The 18,787-nt window shown below is 49.9% G+C and overlaps 1 protein-coding gene and 1 long non-coding RNA gene across 3 annotated transcripts in view; one reads left to right on the plus strand and one right to left on the minus strand.

Annotated features, from left to right (window-relative positions):
• Window positions 107-13,911, minus strand: LOC110400780. Of its 2 annotated transcripts, XR_002440064.1 has the most exons (6): window positions 13,772-13,911; window positions 12,727-12,817; window positions 11,597-11,802; window positions 9,858-9,891; window positions 7,399-7,489; window positions 107-4,924 (listed from the first exon to the last, which is right to left on the minus strand). It is a non-coding gene; the product is annotated as an uncharacterized LOC110400780 (long non-coding RNA). The 2 variants fall into 2 exon arrangements; XR_002440065.1 differs by lacking the exon at window positions 9,858-9,891.
• The window catches only part of IGF2 (insulin like growth factor 2), a 15,993-nt gene continuing 15,656 nt past the window's right edge, over window positions 18,451-18,787 (plus strand). Inside the window, exon 1 of the mRNA XM_021400964.1 lies at window positions 18,451-18,775. Within this exon, the coding sequence (XP_021256639.1) occupies window positions 18,674-18,775 (102 nt within the window). The 5' untranslated portion in view covers window positions 18,451-18,673. The remainder of the gene's footprint in view (window positions 18,776-18,787) is intronic.

Here is an 18,787-nt window from a genome sequence, read left to right on the forward strand (position 1 = left end):
GTGTCCGTTGTTTCTGTGTCCATTTCTTGGGGAAGGGACACCACCGTTTGCTTTAGGGGCTGGCTGGCTGTGCTCAGAGGAGGCAGTTTTAAATTGTCCTGGAGCAACTCATCACTAAACATCCAAAGTGGCTGCGAGGGAGGGAGGCAGGTTGCACAGTCTGGGGGGACCCACAGAGCATCCCCTACCCTCGGTGCCTGGTGGACGAGGCAGAATGGGAGGAAAGCATTGAGAGAGACTTCACTTTCTAGGGAAATGTTACTGGGGAACACATGCGAAAGCAACATGCTGGTCAGCTTCCTGCAGTTCACCGCCTAAATATAGCGAGGCGGCTGGGAGATGGAACTTCCTCAGTTGTGTAATGGAAACAGTCCTGATTAAGCAAAGAATTAAGTCACCCATTAGCTGTAACAAGAAGAATCATGGCCAAGTGCCACAACCAATTTATAAAGTGTGTCCAATTCTCCCTTCTGCTTGTCAGAGGCCCAGGCATAGTCCTTACTATGGGACGTGCCTGCTATCCACAAGTATTTGACAAATCAGACGCAGAAAGCAGATTTTGACCATAAAGAGTTTCCCTGAGCTGTCTGCCACCAGTGCAACATCCATCACTGTTGATGCTCGGGGCTGTGCTTTGAGTGTATTGGTCCTGGACCAGATGCTTGCCCTCCGTGACTGCCTTCTGCTTTCCCTTGCTGCCAACCATCACTTCACGCTGCAAATTTCATTCCTCATTTAACCAGATATTTGCAGAAGCCTGAAATTTGTCAGAAACAAAGCACCTCCAGGCAGTCAGACAGGCAGGATTATTGAGATGCTGACACATGCTGCTTCAAACTCCTTTCCTGCTTTTGCACCTGCAATCCCAACTTTTTGCACATCCATCCCAAGGAAAAGCCACTCTGAGCTCATAGGCAGAGAAGAAATTCTGTGGTTCGGCCTGCTTGCAAGGTCTGGAGGGAAAGCAGATCCAAGAGAACTAGCACTTGCTGTGGATCATGAGGCACTGTTCCCCTTTACAGCTGAAAACCCGAGACTTGGTGGAGTCACTGGGATTTGTCCTGCATCACATAGGACCAAGATCCTGGACTAAGTAGCCAGGGTCTGTAGAAAGCAAGTAAGCAAAGAGGTTATTTTGTGATGAGACTGAGACTTGCTACTGGAAATCTGAGATTTCCATCACTAAGCCCTGCCAAAACTGTACAGGTCTAATGATGACAAAAGATGGGAGTAAGAAAAATTGAAGAGGTGGTGTAGGAGATAACATTGTCTCTGTGACTGCTCTGCTGGTCCAGCACTTGCCCAAGTGCTGCACTCTGGGGACAGAAACAGGAGCAAAGTCCATGGAGATACCTCTTCCTTTCCAGCGGTGGTAGGTGGACCATACTTTCTTCCTACCATGGACTTTCCACCCACTTATCCCACTGTCTTCAAACACCAGAAATTTGTAATGAAACCACTTTGTCTCAGCATGATTGAATGGAAGATCAGTCTATGGATGGAAAATTTTTTGTAATTGTATTTAGTGAATAACCTAGCAGCTTTTATTGGAAAGCATGCACCACATCCAATCCTCTTCATGTTCTCAAGAGCGCTACATATTTTGCTGTGATCCTTACTACCAGTCAGTGGGAGTAAAAGGGAGGTTGCATGAGCGTGTCTACAGTGCCACCTGTTGCTACATAATTTCCTAGCCAAGACAAGAAGAGGGTCTTCCTGCCAACCAAGACACTGAATTTCAGATGGTATCTATCTTTGCAGGAGGCTCAGATCCCAGAGCCTGGGATCTCCAGCTCTCTGCAGACATGGTGCTTGGAAGCTCAGAGCCCTACACTGGCTTTAGACAGACAAGAAGCCAGGTAAGAGTCATTGAAACCTAGAGGGTTTAGTGAAATATTTGTGTCAACAAACTGGTAACAACTAGATAAACATCTAAGATGGCGTGTCCTATTTCAAAAGTTTTCAGGTCCCAGACAATGGCATGGGAATACATCCAGCACACCTATAAAACAGGTGTAAGAAAGTTGAAGCACGCATTTGCCAAATGGCTCTAAGCCAAAACCAGCTTCCACCAGAGAGAAGTTGCAAAAAGACAAGCTTTGGAGGCTGCTGATGCAGCCCTGGGAGCAATACCCCAGCGAGGATAGCCGGTTGGAGATGCCCAGCTCATTCCCTGCCTTCTGCTATTGTTTGGTTTGCTTGCTTGTTTGTTTGCTTTTTTTCTGAATGCTCTCAATTAGGACTTGTTGGGAAACTGCAAATGCCACGTTTTTAGCTGGAAAATGTTGATTCATCAACATCAGCACTTCCTGCAGGACTGGACCAGTTTTAGCAAGGCTGAATTAGATAGGAGGAAGGGTAGTTTGGGCACTGCACAGATCTGTGGGAGATGCAGGTACTCACTCTGCTGGCATCACAGAGGGGATTTCATCCTCCACGCCCCATGGGCAAGACCATACACTAAACCACCAGGATCTGGGCTACCCCAGGGTGAACTCTCTCCTTCCACTGAAAAACAGCCGGAGGTTTGAGCAAATGCAGAGTGGGAATTGTTTTGAAATCTCAAGATGGAGTGTTAAGTGGGATGGGGTAGGACACACTAGGTACCCATCTGGTGACCCACCCGTGATGGCAGCTGGTGGCTATGCCACACTATTCCTCCGCCTTTGTGCATCCTGAGAGGAGAAGGCAGCAGGTCCCTTATTCTCTTCATCCCCAAAGTAAGAACCATCCTGTGTGCAACATATGGTGGGAGGTGCAGGAGAAAACACTGCATCAATTTAAAAGCTGTAGAAAATCTCAAATAAAAAATCCTTCTGTAGACACTTTGCTTTTTCAGAACTGAAAATAACATAAAGGGCTTGGACTGGGCCAGCTCTTTGCTTTTTAAGAGCAGCAGCGAGGTGAAGGCCAAAGGAGAACAAAGGTGTTTTTTCCCCTCTTAATGCCACACTGGGGAAGGAAGCCTGAAGGCAACCCTAGGCGACATTCTGCATTGGAGCACACAGCTTCTTGCCTTGAAAACGTGATATTGTCAGATGGCTTGGGCTGCTGCACAGCCCTTCACCCCCAAAACCAAGGATTAGCAGCACTGTGGAGCACCCTTCCTCGGGGGATTTCTGTACAAAGTCCCCCTGTGATAGCAGATGTGCTGGTACTGAGGAGAAGCCAGATCTCCCGAATTCCTGAAGGAGAAGTGACTCAGGGACAGGGAATGCCGCTTCCATTGACCTCCCTCCCTGCTCCTCCTCCCGCTGGGGCTTTGCATTGTGATCTTTGGGAAGTGAATGCATCCAAGGCCTGTTTTTTTCTGACTCAGCAGTTGCTTTGAAGTGATTTTTTTTTTTATTTTATTTTTTTGCTGTAGTGGTGGGGCATCATGCCCAGCTAAAATATCTTGGCTCCGCTGTTCCTTGCAACAAACTTCCAAAGGTCTCATGCTAGCGGTGAAGGGCAATTTGAAGAGAATGCAAATAAAGGCTTCGCTTCATTCATGCTGGTTGAATAGAGAATTGAAAGCTGAGCCGCAGAGGGGATTGCAAGACAAATTCTTCGGGCTGTGGAGTTGTTAACGCTGCCCAGAAAAGAAAGGACCGAAGTTGCCCCCGTTTCCTGAACATTTCCCGACACGGGCTCTGGTTTTGAGGAAAGGAGAGAGATTCCTGCAGGAGTGGCAATGGAACCAGGACCAAGCAGAGCTGCTGTGAGGAGGAGCACAGTGGCTGGATGGCAGCATGTGATGACTGACAGCATCCTTGGGTTGGCTGGTTGGGCTACACTGCCATGGCTTTTCTGGAGAGGAAGGGAAGGCTGCCACTTTCCTAGAGCTAATCTGTCTGTATTATTTCCTTTTCTGAGGTAGAAGAATGCTCTCTGTTACCCACCCCAAACTCACAAATCCATTTTATGTAAGAAAAAGCCAGACTATACCAACATTCCCTCTGATTTAGACCAACCTCTCCAAAGACACCTATCCTCAACAAAACACAGCCTCTCTTTCTTCTCCTTTCACCTTGGGCAGGAAGAAAGCTTCAGGTCAGGCTGTAAGTCCATCTGGGAAGTCGTTGCCAGCTCATTGTCGCTGAGTTAATGTTTTTGAGGGGAAAGTAGCCAGCTTTTTTGGAACCCAATGCCAGGCTGGGTCCCGCATCCTTGCAGACCTGTTGGGTAGCATGAGTGGGAGCAGAGCCAGGACAATAACAGGAAGCTAAGCAAGCCCATAGGAGTGCACAAGGAAATGATCTGAGCCTTCATCTTTTCCCTCCATCCCCAACCAGCTTCAGGGATGTGAACAAACATTCCGGGCTGCACAGAGTTCCCTTCTTTTCCTGTAACATTTGGCCAAAATATGGCTTTTTTTTTTTAAACTTATTTTTATGCCCAGTAAATATCAGGATTTCCAGGATGCACATGGTTGCTCTTACTAAAATTTCCCTCTAAATGTTTTCTCATTTTGGAAGAAAATGGATAATGGAAATGAATTTGGCTTTTGATTTCCAGGTTGTTGTTATTTGGCCTTTTTAATGGTGGATTTTTTTCAGGGGAAGGATATTTTACAGAACCGCCAATTTCTGGAATGTAACTTTTTGTCAGAAAACAGCACGGCTTCCTCTTTTCTAATCAGAAAACGGAAAATCAAATATAAATGACACCACCCACCTCTTGTTGACGACAAACCATTCTGTGGAAGTTTCAAAGGAAACATTTCTAAACTCGTTATCCTTTTTTCCACTTATTGGAAACCTCATCCTCATCACCGGGGCCTGCAGATGTGCTGCACACCCAATCTCATGGCTTTTCCTACCTGGCATGCGAGTGTTGCAGGAGAGTGTTGAAAATTACCCTCAGTAAATGCTCTCTTGGCTCCTGCTGATTTTGGTGGTGAGTGAAAACACAGTGAAGCAGCTGAAGACCTGACCTGCTCCTAGTAAAAAAAATAATAATAATTAAAAAAAAAATGACACATGGGCCACAAACTACAGTTAAATTGTTTTTTTCTTTTTTTTTTTCCTGGTCATTTTCTATGTACCTATAAGCTAAGAGTGGCCATGCTTTTCCAAGTTTTGTCACTTTGCCTTGAAATAATGAGTTTCAGTCTCTAAAAGAGAGAAAAAAAAAAGTGGCAAGTGCTCCTCCAGCAGCTCTTCTGCTTCTGTGAGATTCCTGACCTCACCCTGGGAACACTGATGCCATCCTGATCTTCTCTTATGCTTTTAGCTGCAGGTCCCCCAGTGTCATTTTTGAGATGCTTTCCCTTACTCCTCGCTCCGTGCAGAGGTGCTTGAGGTTGTTCCGCTGGTTGTGCATTCCATTTAAGAACAAAGGACCAGGAGAAACTTTCGAGTCGTTCACCTTGGCCCTTGCCATCCATCACTGCACCTTCTCTGTCTCCAAAAAGGCTATTTGCATCCCAGTTCCTCCCTAAAGCAGCTTTAGTTTCTGGAGCCTTACCCAAGGAATTTGTCTCTACTGTTGGACTTTGCAGTCCTCACGATCTGGAAAAGATCCCGAGGTTTCACATATCTGTCCAGAGCACAGCAATTACCCGTGACTCCGTCACCAAAATAGGGCACCACAAAAATGCTGGGAATCTGCAAAAGCCAGATCTCTGCCATGGCTGTCCTTCTCCCTGCAGTCCCACAGGCTGACAGGGGATGGAGCGTAGGGCAGCCCACATCTGGATCCTGCACCTTTGCCTGCAGATGTACAGGACATGGCAAGGTAGCATGGGGCAGGGCAAACAGCACCAGGGACACTGAAAAATACTGGAGGGATTGAGTAAATCCAGATGATGCAAGGTCAGAGAAAATCCTGCTGAAGCTCAGTGTGTCACGTTGGAGCAATGATTTGCATCGAGGCTGCGGAAGGGAGCAGCAAGGAGAAAGCTGGAGGGCTGCAAGCACATTGCCTGTCAACCCCAGTGGTGATGCTGGCCAAGATGTGGAACAGCTGACCATCTACCAGTTCTTGCAGGCACCTTGAGCAATGATGAGTTGGTTTCTTGCTATTCCTGCTCTGATCCTTGTTTAAAGGGAGTATTTCTCCAGCCTGGGTCACATTTCTGAAGCCCCAGGCTCTTGAAGAAGCCCAAGACATGGGCATCTGACTTGGGTCAGCATGGGTGCCTATGCCTCTCCTGGCCCCCTACCCATTTCCCACATGAAGGAAGATTGCAGTGAAGGATTTCTGATGCATATGGAGAAGCTGCAGGAAGATCTTTAGAATAAAAACTTCATTTTGTGCCAATTTTCCATCACAGAAGGACCATGACTTTGCATTGTGCGCTGTGATACCGGCTAACTCAACTTCCTCACTATCTACAGAGTGAAAACACTGGCAGGGAGGAAATTCAGCAAACCAAAGCAAAAGCCATCAACTCTGCTACAGCATGAAACCAGTGGGCACATCCCAGCACACTAACTGCAGGTTCAGCTGTGCTGAGAAATCATTATCTTTAGGGAAATTTTTCCTTGGGTATAGCACATGCCTATGAAGTGCTTTGGGCTGGTTGGGTATGCATTTTTGAGCCAGCAATATGATTTTGTGCGTGCTAAGGGTTAGGTCCACAACAACCAAGGATGCATCCCCAAAGAAAATCCTGGTTGCTTCCATCTCACCCTGACACTGAAGGACTTCCAGAGCACAGGTGTATATCCTGAATAGAAATATCAGCATTTCAAGCAAAGCTGGGATACCTCCCCACATCTCATTACTGCTGGGCCAGTGCCCACATACAAAGCAGCCGAGTCCTGGGGCTTTGGGAAGGTGACTGCCAGCCCCTGTCCTGCTACATCACCTGCTTTTTCAGCTCTCTATCATGCAGGCATTTGGAATTACACATCTTGCATTTGGAAACTATGTCAGACAACTTTGATTCAGGCTGAGTCTGGAGTGGATGCTGTTGGCCCTTCTTGCCCCACTGGCAAGGACAGGGGTATTGATGTCCCCACTGTAGGGCGTCCCACAAGTGGCACCTGCCCCGGGAAGGCTGTGCTCTCTCGCCACGTCAATGCAGTGTGGATGCGCGATTATGAAATATTATTTTAGCCAGCAGAGGGAGCGCTCAGTGTTTCAGACTGGGACAGCACGGGAAACACCGGGAAAATATCTGAAACCCTTATCAGAGTGATACCAGCTGAAATAAAGGTTGTGCCTGGATTTGGGCTGGGGATGCTCAGCTACAGGTCAATGGGGCACAGACCTGCTGGGAAACCCCCTGGAGATCTCAGGTATGTGGGTGAGCATCCCTCAAGTGAAATCCATCCCTCTTAATTCAGGTCTGTGTTTGGGCTCTTACAGATGCCCACCTGCCAAGTGTTTAAGGCAGAGCTGCATTCAAATTTAGGCCAAATAGAGTGACACACAGCTGATTTGACTTCAGTGAATTTAAAGACTTACCAGCTGGCAGGATCCGTAACAGTCTCCTGGCTTAGGAAAAGGGTCTAAATTATTCTCCAGTGAAGTGCCTCAGCAGTGGGGGGGGATCTCTCTGTTCACATATGATAATAGAAATATAATTAGTTACCCAAATGCACATCAGCCCCATCCTCTCCTAACCAGTCAGATCCCCCCAGGCCCTTAAATGAAATCTCCTCAAGCAAAAACAGGCAATTTGGAAACTTGTCTCCATGCAGATCAGTGATTAGAGAGCCACGTAACAAAGCCAGGTGTCTGTGGGATTGAGCTAGGGCGAGCCCACGAGGGGATGCTGATGTGGATCAGATAAATATGTCACAAAAGCACCGGCAGAGCAGAGCCTTGAGTGCTGGGGAAGATCTCATCACGCTGTGTCTGGGGGCATTTCCTGCAGACACCACACACGTTCCAGTTACACGAGCACAGCCTTGGGCAGATTAACACCCCTTGCAAAGCCTGATAAAAGACAATGAGCTCAATGCAGAGTACATCAAGGATGAAAGGGAACCGGGGAAGAAGCAGAAAGGAGCAGCAGGGATGACCTCACCTGCCTGAAACGTACCTTGCTGCCAGGGAGTAAGGCAGCTTACTGCACTGTGATTAAAAACAACAAGGCTAAGAGAGATGTTACTCCAGAAGAAACAGACGTGAGAAATCTCCTTATAGTGCACAGAAGCCAAACACACGATGGGAGCCAGTTACTGAAGTCAGACCCATTGCAGTAGAAAAGTTTTTTAATGAGCAAAAGGCACCTACCAGTGCGATGGCTCAGCTGTTGGCACAGGAGACTTACACTGCTTGCATGGAGCCTTTTAAATGGGAGCTGATTGCTTCCCACAGCATTAAATGCTTGTTCTGGCTGCAGCTGTGGGAAATCCTATGGCCTTTTCATCACTGAAAATCTCTCCTACTGTTACTTGTGCCCACTATCAGCAGAAGACACTTTCTGCCTCACACAACTACATCATGTGCTGATCACTGCTCCTGGCTTTTAGATGGTAATGTCTTGACTCAACGATGCCTGGCATTTGCAGCTTATAGCCACCCAATATAAGATCTGAGAGGAGAGGTCATGCTTGCTTATGGTGTGGACAATTCCAAAATACAAGGCTGCCTTGTTTACAGCTAGCTGGGAATGGCAAGTGCTACCACCTGCAGACTGGCTGGCTGATGAGCACCTAATGGCTGGGTTTGGTGACTGGGGCAGAACCAGAAGACTTCCAGCTCCATGGTGGTGGCAGCTCTGTGGTGATGCCTCTCCCTTGGCTATAATACCATGTCTGTGTAACAAAGTCTGCCTTGCAAGCCTCTTGCTTGGACTGTGTCTGCTGGCCAAAGAACCTCTTCCTTGGATAGCCTGGTGGAGATGTGGGCACCAGGGCATGTGCCATGCTTGTGCTCACACTAATGGAGCTCCTGTGGAAAACTTCATTGGAGCAGCTGACTTCTGCCTAGTATTGCCATCTCCTGCCCCTCTTCCCCAGGATAGCCAGGCTCAGGCTCTCTCCTCCTCGTGATTGGCAGAAAAGCCAGAGCAAATCCTCCAAAGCAATTGCTAAAGCTCAAGGTTTCCCCTTTTACCTGTTTTCAATCCTGAGACCAGAACATGGCAGAGTAACACCCAGAAAATCTTAATTTTAGAATTACTTCATTTAGAAGCCAAGCACCAACATCCCAAGCCAGTTGTTTAGATTAAACAAAATCTGTCCCACGTATTCCACCTCCCTTCCCCGGGAGATTGCTCCCTATCTCGGCATGGAAGAGCATCTCAAAAGTGGGAGAAAAGGTGAGTCATCTTCTGCTTTGTATACCCTGGCAGTGCTGATGCTGCTTTCAAATGGGTCTCCAAGGCAGCATGGGGTGGGAGAAAGCAGCTGTAGAATGGGCACCATACACCAGAGACAGGTCTATGGCCCTAGTTTTATCGCTGCATGCAGGGGGAACCCCTGGGAACACTGCCCTCTCCAACACAGGTCTGATTTGGGGTGGGGCCTGGGATAGGGTCTCAACAGGATTTGGGATGGGAGCCCTTGAAACACTCCGGTGGCTCAGGCAAATCATCAGCTAATGATGACACTCATGTTTGTAAGTCAATTCCTCTAAAAGTCCCTTGTAGGGAATGACTGCTTTCGGCTGCTAGATTTTTCTCTCTCCCCTTATATCACATGCAAAGACAAAGGAATTCAATCTATCTCTCAAAAACATCTTTTTCTCTTCTTTCCTTTTGATTAGATTAGTGCAGAAGAGGTTGTTCCAGTCTGGCACCTCTTGCAGTTACTGTGATTGTTTTGACTATAAAACACCCGTGTGATCTGTACATACTTGAAATGGTTGCTTTTAATGAAAACTAAAAAAAAAAACCAAAACCAAAAAACTTTAAAAATTCCAAACAATTCAATTCCAGGCCAAAAAAAAAAAAAATCTCACTGGCCAAGATTTACCTGCTGGACTTGGAAGGCTCAGCACAAAACCCACCTGGAAGAAATAAAATGAGAGGCAGGTTTGCAACAGGGATACAATCGTCATGAATTTAATCATAGAAGCACAGAATCTTAGGGCTTGGATGGGATCTCTGGAGATCATCTCGTCCACTTGCTATCATTAATCATGTTCAGGTATTCGCAGTCCTACGAGGCTCAGTGCAGTCACCTCTCATAGCCAGGGATGTCCTAAGATGGGGTCTGCAAGAGTCAATCGATTTCCACTGATTTTTGTATTGTCTGACCAAAAGTTTTTGGTACAAGTGTTTTAACTGTTTTCCAGCTGACACAGTGCCAGGAGGTCTGGGGACCTTCCTCCTCCATCCCGGCCATGTATTTCTCTCTGCCCCTGACACTGCTTTTGGTGAGGGATGGATGAATGGGATGGAAGAACCTCATAGAGATGGGTGAATCACCCTCAGCTCTCATGGTTTGAGGCATCAAGTGGTTCCTGGTGGGGTTAAGCAACATTTAGCCTCCAGCCACTTCCCTGCAGCTCTGCAGCACGTCCCGTCCTGCAGGGACATGTCAGCAAGAGGATGGGCTGAGGGCTGCCTACCTAAATGTAAGGTGTGAAATGCCCAGGGACCCTCCAGTCACTCCCAGAGTGAGCTCATCCCTCCTACCCTTTAAGGGAAAGCAGTCGATTTTCTCACCCTTTATTGTGCACGTTTCTCTAACCAGGGAGTATCACTGAGCTACTGATTGCGTTCCATGAAGCTGAACACATCACAGAGCTTCCCAGGAGCCAACCGAGGAGCACACCACGGTCCCACCACCACTCCAGCAAGCCTCAGCAATCAGGCTGCCTGTCCCCCCCAGCAAGAAAACACATTTATTTTCTTGCATCCCACAGTGCTGGTGGGATGGTTCAGGTTGGAAAAGGGCCACCATGGTCAGGAGAGGACCAACAGTCGCCAGGCAGAGGGCTGGCTTCTTTGCCAACACCTGCCTTTTGCAAGCAACACTTTTTCCAGCAGAACCCTGTAAAACATTTTTTATGAAGAACCGATAGGAAATGTTGCGGGGGAAAAAAAAAAAACCCTAAACTTTTCTGGAAGTCCTCTTAGTCATTGCCTTTTTCCATTTGTAAAACTTTCCAGATTAAAGCCTCACACCCCACTTTTTTTTTTTTTTTCCCCAGCTCAAACCAGCCTTGATTAAATACAAAAGCAATACAGCTGCTCAGCTCCTTGGGCTGTTGAGCCGAAGTGGAGGACCTGGCTCCCCATGGTGCTGCTGCATCTCATGGGCTTTTCCAGGAGTGAGATCCCAGTGGCTGGAAGCCCAGCAGGATATGGGGTGGCTTGCAGCACGAGCTCCATATAAGCACATATAGAGCACACATCGACTTGTGGGGGGGGTCTCCCTCAGACATAGACATATCTTGCTCGGCAGTTTTCTTTAAACTGTGGGGAAGTTGGATTAGGTGAGGAATTCCACAATTTCTTAGCTTTTCAAATAACATGTCTGCGATATCACTCAGCCTGACCTATGCTCCCACCTGCCTCGGGAGCTCAGTTAACCCTTTGCCCATTGATTTCGGGGCTTCGTGGAGGGCTGGGAAAACACTGGCCACACACACACTCAGGCTGCTGGCACATGGGATTAGCACCTCTGATGCTGAAAGCAAGCAAAGTCCACCCTGTTCGGAGTCTGCCCACCATAAATATACACAGGGAATAGAAACTTCTTTAGACCTTCCTCAGCTCTCTCCTGGGCTTGTGTCCCGCAGCAGGAGATGTTCAGGATTGTGCCTGTGCTTCCCATCACTCTGTGTCATTCCTCTTAGGATCTTCCAGATGCTGAAGCACACCGGGATCAGTGTATCTCAGTAGGAGTTATCTTCAGCTGATGAAGAGAAGGAGACGTGGAGACAGCAAGTGAGTCACCCCAAGTGGCATCACTGAAATGGGGACAGAAATAGGGGTAGCATTTGAGTCACCTGCCATTTGGCTCTACCTACTTAGCCAAGAACTCTCTACCCCCTCAGCACAAAAATACGTGCGTGCACACACGTGCTATGTGAGCCCACTACGTGCTCTTTTTAAAAGCTATATGTATATTTTTGTGGGGGTTACTTGCCGAGTAATTAGCAATTTGCTTAGGGTAGGCGCCCTGCGAAGTCTCCTGCTCCAGGAGCACTGGGACATCTACAAAGCCCTTGCATTTCTGTACACAGTCCTTTCCTCCTTGCTGGAATGCAACCAGCACCATGAAAAAGCTTTCCTCATCACACAGGATCACACCATACCTATTTGCACCGTGATACTACCTGGAGATCCCAGTCCCATCTACAGACCACTCCTTGAAGGTCAAATAGCCCTGATGGCCAACAGGAGACCATACAGGTGAGGCTTTTGAATATGCATGGTCCCAATGGTTATCATGTCCCAGAAGCTCACTCCAGCCCAAATCATCCCCACACCCTTCCGGGGTGCACTGCCATCCCTCACCCCTCTGTCCTGAGGTGAGAACCCCCTGCGAGGTGGGGATGGTGACACCGGCACCGCCACCTTTCCTGGTGCCCCCTAGCCCACCCTGGCTGGGAGCCGGCTCAATGCAGCATCCTCTGCTCCGCCGGCGCCGTGCTGCTCTATCGCCACATTTCTCAGAGGTAGAGTATAAACATTTCCAGGGAAGTGCACTTAGTGTAAATTTGTTTGCCAAGTGCTGTTGCCTCCCCCCCTGGGTTATGATTGTGAACGTTTTGGTTGAGCCAGAAAACAAATCACCCACCCTACTCAGTGCACACCTCCTGCTCCCCTGTGAGGGTGTCCGTCACCCCTGCCATGGGCAATGTGTACTGTGACACGTGTCCCCATGTTACCTGCAACGAGGACCCTACTGCAAAGTCCCATGCAATTGCTTCCAGCTGTAGGCATCGGTAGGCTCAGTTCCAGCAAGGTCAGTCCCAGCCCCTAAGGGAGCAAGGTAAAGGGGAGAAGATGTATTCTCACACCTATCCAATGGATGGGGATGCAAAACACAGGGAAAATAAGTGACGTGCCCATAGTTGTGGCAGAGGGAGGCTGTGCATGGGGTATGGGAAGCATTTAAGATCTCCTTGCTTCTCCTTTTCCCTGCATCCTCAGCCACCTGCCCATGGGATCACGGCCCCACGTCCCTTCTTCTTCTGGGATCTTCACTACCCCTTCAATCCATTTCTCCCACCCCAAAGCCCCATGGCCTGAAGGAGCGATGGGGTGACCCCTATTGAGGCTGGCAAGCAGAGGTGGTCATGGGAGTCCCCAGTAATGGGAAGCCCTGGCCCTTAGAAGCTAGCTCCCAACCCAATGCTCTGCCCCAGGACAATGAGAGCTGCAAACAAAGACCCACACTGAAGCACAGCAGCAATGCAAGGGGAAAAAAAAAAAAAAAAAAAAAAACAGAGGAAGAAATGCCTGAAAGATACATAGCTGGGATTCCTGAACCCCTCAGAGGTATTCCGGCTTAGCCAACAGGCTGTTTTTTTTTTTTTCAAGGCCATTAATTACACAACAGAGATGTATCTGCACCACTCCACCTCTCCACGCTCAATAAGGGCCCCACATATATTCCCTACGATGCATCACCACCAGCGTGCAGTGCCACCACCTGCACTGGGCACCTGGGAAAACAACCTGCTGGAGGGTGACACTTCCCTCTGGCTCTTGTGTCTGATTTTCTGAGGAGTAGGAGAGGGGCACTAAAACCATGCACCTGAACTGGTGGGGAGGGCAGGAGGCTATGGGAGAGCTGGAAGGCTCCAGGGGGACAAGGAGAAGCTCTAAGGAGCTGCACCAAAGCACAATCAGTGCACGGACAGCATATGGACTTGCTCCAGAGGAAAATACATAATTCCCTGTATTTGCACAATGCTGTGAAGAGCCAACCTCATCTCCTGGTGCTTGGAAGAACCAATCGTGCCTGCTGGAGCTCTTACTGGTCCTTCAAGGAGCTTGGATTTCTTCCTCTGTATGACATTCCAGCGAGCCTTTCCATGGAAATGCTTAAAAAGAAAAAAGCGGGGGGGGGGGGGACGACGACGACAGGAAATTGTGATGTGCTTAGCTGTTAATATAGGCACAGACCCATTCTCCTTCTGCTACTGTATTTGTTGAACATTTTTGACATGAATAATCAGACACAACTTGGAGCCTTCCAGGCTCTCCCTGCAAAAAAAAAAAAAACCAACAACAATGAAACGGAGGAGAGGGGAAGCATTCTTCCTTATCTACTCTATCCCACCCTTCTCAGAAATCCCTTTTAGGTGTCCACTTTGGCAGCTGGAGATGACCAAGAGATGCTTTCCCTTCCACAGATGGTGGGGAGAAAGGAGACACGTCCCTCTCTCCCTGGGACGGTCTGACCCTCTGGTGCACCCAGCCCTCAGCCTTCTGGCTTTATCCATGCTGCAGACAGTGTGTTGAGTTTTAAAAGATGCTACAGGAATACCAAGTCTGTCCAGTCTGCAGAAAAAATGCAAGTTTGTCCTCCATATAAATAGGGGTGAAAACACCTGCGCCTTTAATGGCTGTCACAAATTCTTCTGGCACAATGCAATAATTTACCTCCAAAGAACTTCAGTTTTGCAATGTTCAGCAGCATCCAGGTCCTTAGCGTGCATCTGCCAATGACCCTCCTGAGCACCTGAGTCCAATGAGTGTCCCAAGGCATCGGTAGACCAGGGCAGGATTTGCTACAAGAGTCCCCTTTCCCCCTGAACATGCCAAAAAGAGGTCATCTGCTGATGACCCTGCCCATATAACAACCAAGCAACAGACACAAGGAGACCTGAGCAAACCCTCTTGGCATCTGCTCTTGTTTGCTCCTTGCTGACCACGGGCCCCAGGTGAATTATTTCTCCCACTCTGAGTTCTTTGACTTCAATTTCATGCAGGGACCTTACATATATCACATCCCCTGTCGCCAATGAATCTCTCCTGTTCAAACAGTTCCAGTTGCCCCGAGATCAATATATTTTAGCAGCACACAAGGACACTGTGTTATTGCCAATTTCCTGGGCTGTACAAAACGAAAGGTATCACTTTCTTAAAGCCGCTGAAAAATGCTCTGGGCCAACTAAGATTACTTCTCTGCCATTAAACGGTTGCATTTAGGACTCATCCTGATCACTGTCTGTTCTCACTTGTGATGACATTTTCTCCCAGTCTTCAAGGACAGGAGAAGCCAATTCAGGAACCGTCCCCACCCTCCTGTGGTCTCACGTCAGTAGCATAGTCTGATTTCTCCCAGTTGGCCTCACTGTTGACAAACCAGAACATGAGGTGCTTTACAAATTGGGGCACCCCTTCCTGCTCATTGGGCAATAAACCAAATGAACATCACCGGTGCCTTGGTTGAGCTGGGACTAGGTGACCTCTTCCATCTTTGGTTTATGAGTGGAGAATGAAGCTAGCATCTCTGCCTGCAAGGTCTGGCCTGGCCCCAGCTTTCCCATTTTTTCCTTCATCCCCGGAAAACTTGAGGCCCATGGCCATGTGTAGGTGGCCACCCAGAACTGCTTGGGCAGACCCCAACGAGCAGAGCCATCGGGGGCTTTGCAGATGGGCATCCCCTGGTCATCTCAGTGGATTCAGGTGGAATCCAGAAGCTTCCTGTGATGCCGGGGGTGGAAGCTGTGCTCCTCCCAGCCCTTCTCTCTCCATCTCTCCCTCTCTCTGCTGCAGGTCCAGCTCTGCCCTTGGCTCTCCCCGTCCTCCTCCTACTCAGGCCATACAGTCAGGCAATGCCAGGGGCTGGAGTTTGGGGTGGAGGCAGCTATTGTTCCAGCTATCTGCAGCGTAATGTTCCTTATGACTGTATTAAATGAAGGGCGGAGGTCACACATCCCTAGCTTAAATTAGGTTTGGGCTGACCTTTAACAATATTACACTCGTGGATCCTCTCATAACTCACGGCATAAACTCCCTGAGGGTTTTACCACCTCCCTCTCTTCTTCCTACTGTAAGGATGCTAGAGGCTTAATGCGCTTCTCTCTTATTTCCCTTTGATTTCTAATCCCATCCCCTTCTCCCCCCTCGCCCCCCCAAATACAGATATATTCACTCCTTTAAAGGTGGGGGAAAGAACCTGTTCCTTTTCTCTTCTGGGCGACAGCTCTTTCTTTTGTGTCTCTTTCTTCCCTTCCCCGCCCCCCTCCTCTTTCTTGACACAATGCACTATTTATTTGCACTGAAGGATAACTAAGAAGCAATTAAAAGATCAAAAGGCACAAGCCCAAGTAGACCCAACTCGGCAACTTGTGGGGTGCATTTTGCTGCTGCCGCCGAAGCTGCACCAAAAGGCTGCCTTGTTTGTCCCCCCAGCCAGAGGGACACCTCTCTTATTGGGTCGCCTCTTCCTCAGAGCGGACTTTTTTATGATCGCTATTTTTCACCCCCATTGTTTGCTATTGCAGTTGTTTACTGGAAAATCACTTGTTTTTCTCAGGGAGATTAACCCCCTCCAAGCTTTCTTTTGTCTCTTTTCAGGAGGTCCTTGCTCTGGGCTGGGGGAAGGGAAAGGAGCCGACTCCTTCAGCTATTAACAGGGGCTTACAGCCCCCTGCCAAGGCTGGGTCCTTCCCTTTGATGGGGTTTTGCTTGCAGTGGGGAGAGGTGCTGGATCTTCCTCAAGGAGATGAGTAGAAAGCGAGGACCCGTGGTGTGGATGCTCTAAGTCCTGGGCATCTCAGGGAAACTCCTACAGCCAAAGGTGGGCATCGGTGGAGATACCTCGTTGTGGAGAAGCCTGGAGATGCCAGCAGGACTTCTCAAGAGCCCATTCTCTTCTACAGCCAGACCACTTCTTACGCTAGGAGCTGAGATCTAATGCCCACACTGGAGCATGCTGTGCACACAAGTGCTTTCCCAGCACCACGCTCCTCTCCCAGGCGTGCTGGCTGCTCACCACCCCAACACCAGGGTGTCTGCTGGGCACGATGCGCAGTGACACAGCCCAAGGGACAGCCTGAGGATGAGAAGGACGCTGGGCAGGGGAGGACCTCCAAAGCCCAACAGGAAGAGACCAGTCCTGCTCATTCCTCACATTTTCCTCATCATGTTTATGGCAATTCCAGCTGTTCAAAGAGGCACCGAGTTCTCTATTCTCGAAAGAAAAAAAAAACTACAAACTTGACCATTTCCTTTTGAAAAGAGTTTTCGTAGTGCACGTCAGCGAGATTTGCTGAGCCCTCACCCCTTCACGCCACCACCTACAGTGAGCACCACCTGCGATGCGCAGCCCGCGGTGCAACGCCGGCAGCTCTGCCCCTGTCCGCTGCAGGCGGGTGCACACTTTGCAGCGCAACTAGAGCTGCGCATCCCTGCAAGCAGACAGCCACCCATGCGGTGCCTAGGATGCGAGTGCTCCGGGACTTAGCCTTTGCCGCTGGTGGAAAGCAAGTGGGGTCCTTGCAGCCCAACCCTGGGGCAGCCACTTCCCAGCGGGGCGGGTTTTTGGGAGAAGGTGAACTGCGCACAATGCAGTCCAGTGTGATCACCATGCAGCTGCGGTGGTGGAGCGGCGGTGGCAACGGAGGCGCATTTGGATCGCACACTCCTTCATTGCAAAGCCTGGGAAAAGTCCTTTTGGCTTAAAAGCAACTGCTTGCACCAGCTGGCGTGAAGCGGGGGCAGCCCAGAGAGCGGACACCGCTGTCGGGAGGTGCCGTGGGGTGCCAAATCCAAATGTCCCTGCGCAGCATGAGCATCCATGCTGTCCCTAGAGATGCGCGCGGGCAAAGCGGTGCTTGCATCTGCCAATGCAGGGGTGTGTAACACAGGGCAGGGCTTCGGTGTGTGCCCGGGGGGCCGTGCTCCAGCACCCCTGCGTGCCCGCAACTGCCATGAAGATGTTGCGGGGCTGGCGCAGAGCGGGACGGATGGCACAGCCACCTGTGCCCTGCGCGCAGCCAGAGCGGGACCCAAAAGCAGGGCTGGCACCGCCAGGTCCCGCTGCTTCCGCTCACCCCGCAGTGGTTTCGGTTCGCTGGAGAGGCGGGAGAGGCGGCCCAGCACCTCGGGCAGGGGTTGGGGACGCAGCCCCCGGCCGCCCGCCCTCACCTGCAGGGGGGAGGCGGAGGATGCGCGGCCCCCAGCCCACCCAGCGGCCGGCAGGGGTGGGCTGCAGCCCCCTCCCGGGCGGGGAAAGCCTGCGGCTTGAAACTTCCCGTCGCTCCCCGAGCTGGACTTCGCAGGGTTACGAAGAAGGGAGGGAGAAAGAGGGAGGGATCGCTCTGCAACATTATTGGCTGCGTGGCCGGGCTGGTGCTCGCTGGGGAAGTCAGAGCATGCCCATTGGGGGGGTATAAAAAGGGGGCAGCTAGAGCGCCTTGCCCGTCTCCTCGCTCGTGGGGCAGCCAGCCGGGAGCAGCGGGCAGCAGGCAGCCGGCCCCTCCGCCCCAGCCAGGGGACGCAGTCAGTAAACACCACAACAACCAAAAAGTGAGAGCCACCCAAGGGGCAGTCAAGGCAGGAGGAGAGAAAGAGGAGGAAAAAAGGAAAAGGGGGGAAACCGGGAGAAAAGAAAAAAAAGAAAGAGAGAAAGAAAAAGAAAAGAAAAAGGAAAAAAAAAAGGAGGGGAAAAAAAAAAGAAAGAAAAGGAGAAAGAAAGAAAAGGAAAGCGCTCGCCTGCTCTCTAGAATAACAAAATACCTGATCGTAACAAAATAACATCCTCCAGACCAAATCAAGCAGGGACTTGACATACCAAAAAGGCAAAGCGAGGAGAGCGAGCCAGGGCGCGGGGAAGGCGAGCCAGAGCCGCGATCGCTGCCAGGGCCGGACAGCAGCATGGCAAGCGCCGGGGCACACACGGATGAGCGCTGCCGGCAGCCTGCCTTCCTCCCCGGCCCGCCGCCGACAGAAGTTGAGAGCGGCAGCGGCAGCGCCAAGGTAAGCGCCGCG

Source organism: Numida meleagris, chromosome 6 (assembly GCF_002078875.1).
Source record: "Numida meleagris isolate 19003 breed g44 Domestic line chromosome 6, NumMel1.0, whole genome shotgun sequence".
NCBI lineage: Eukaryota > Metazoa > Chordata > Aves > Galliformes > Numididae > Numida > Numida meleagris.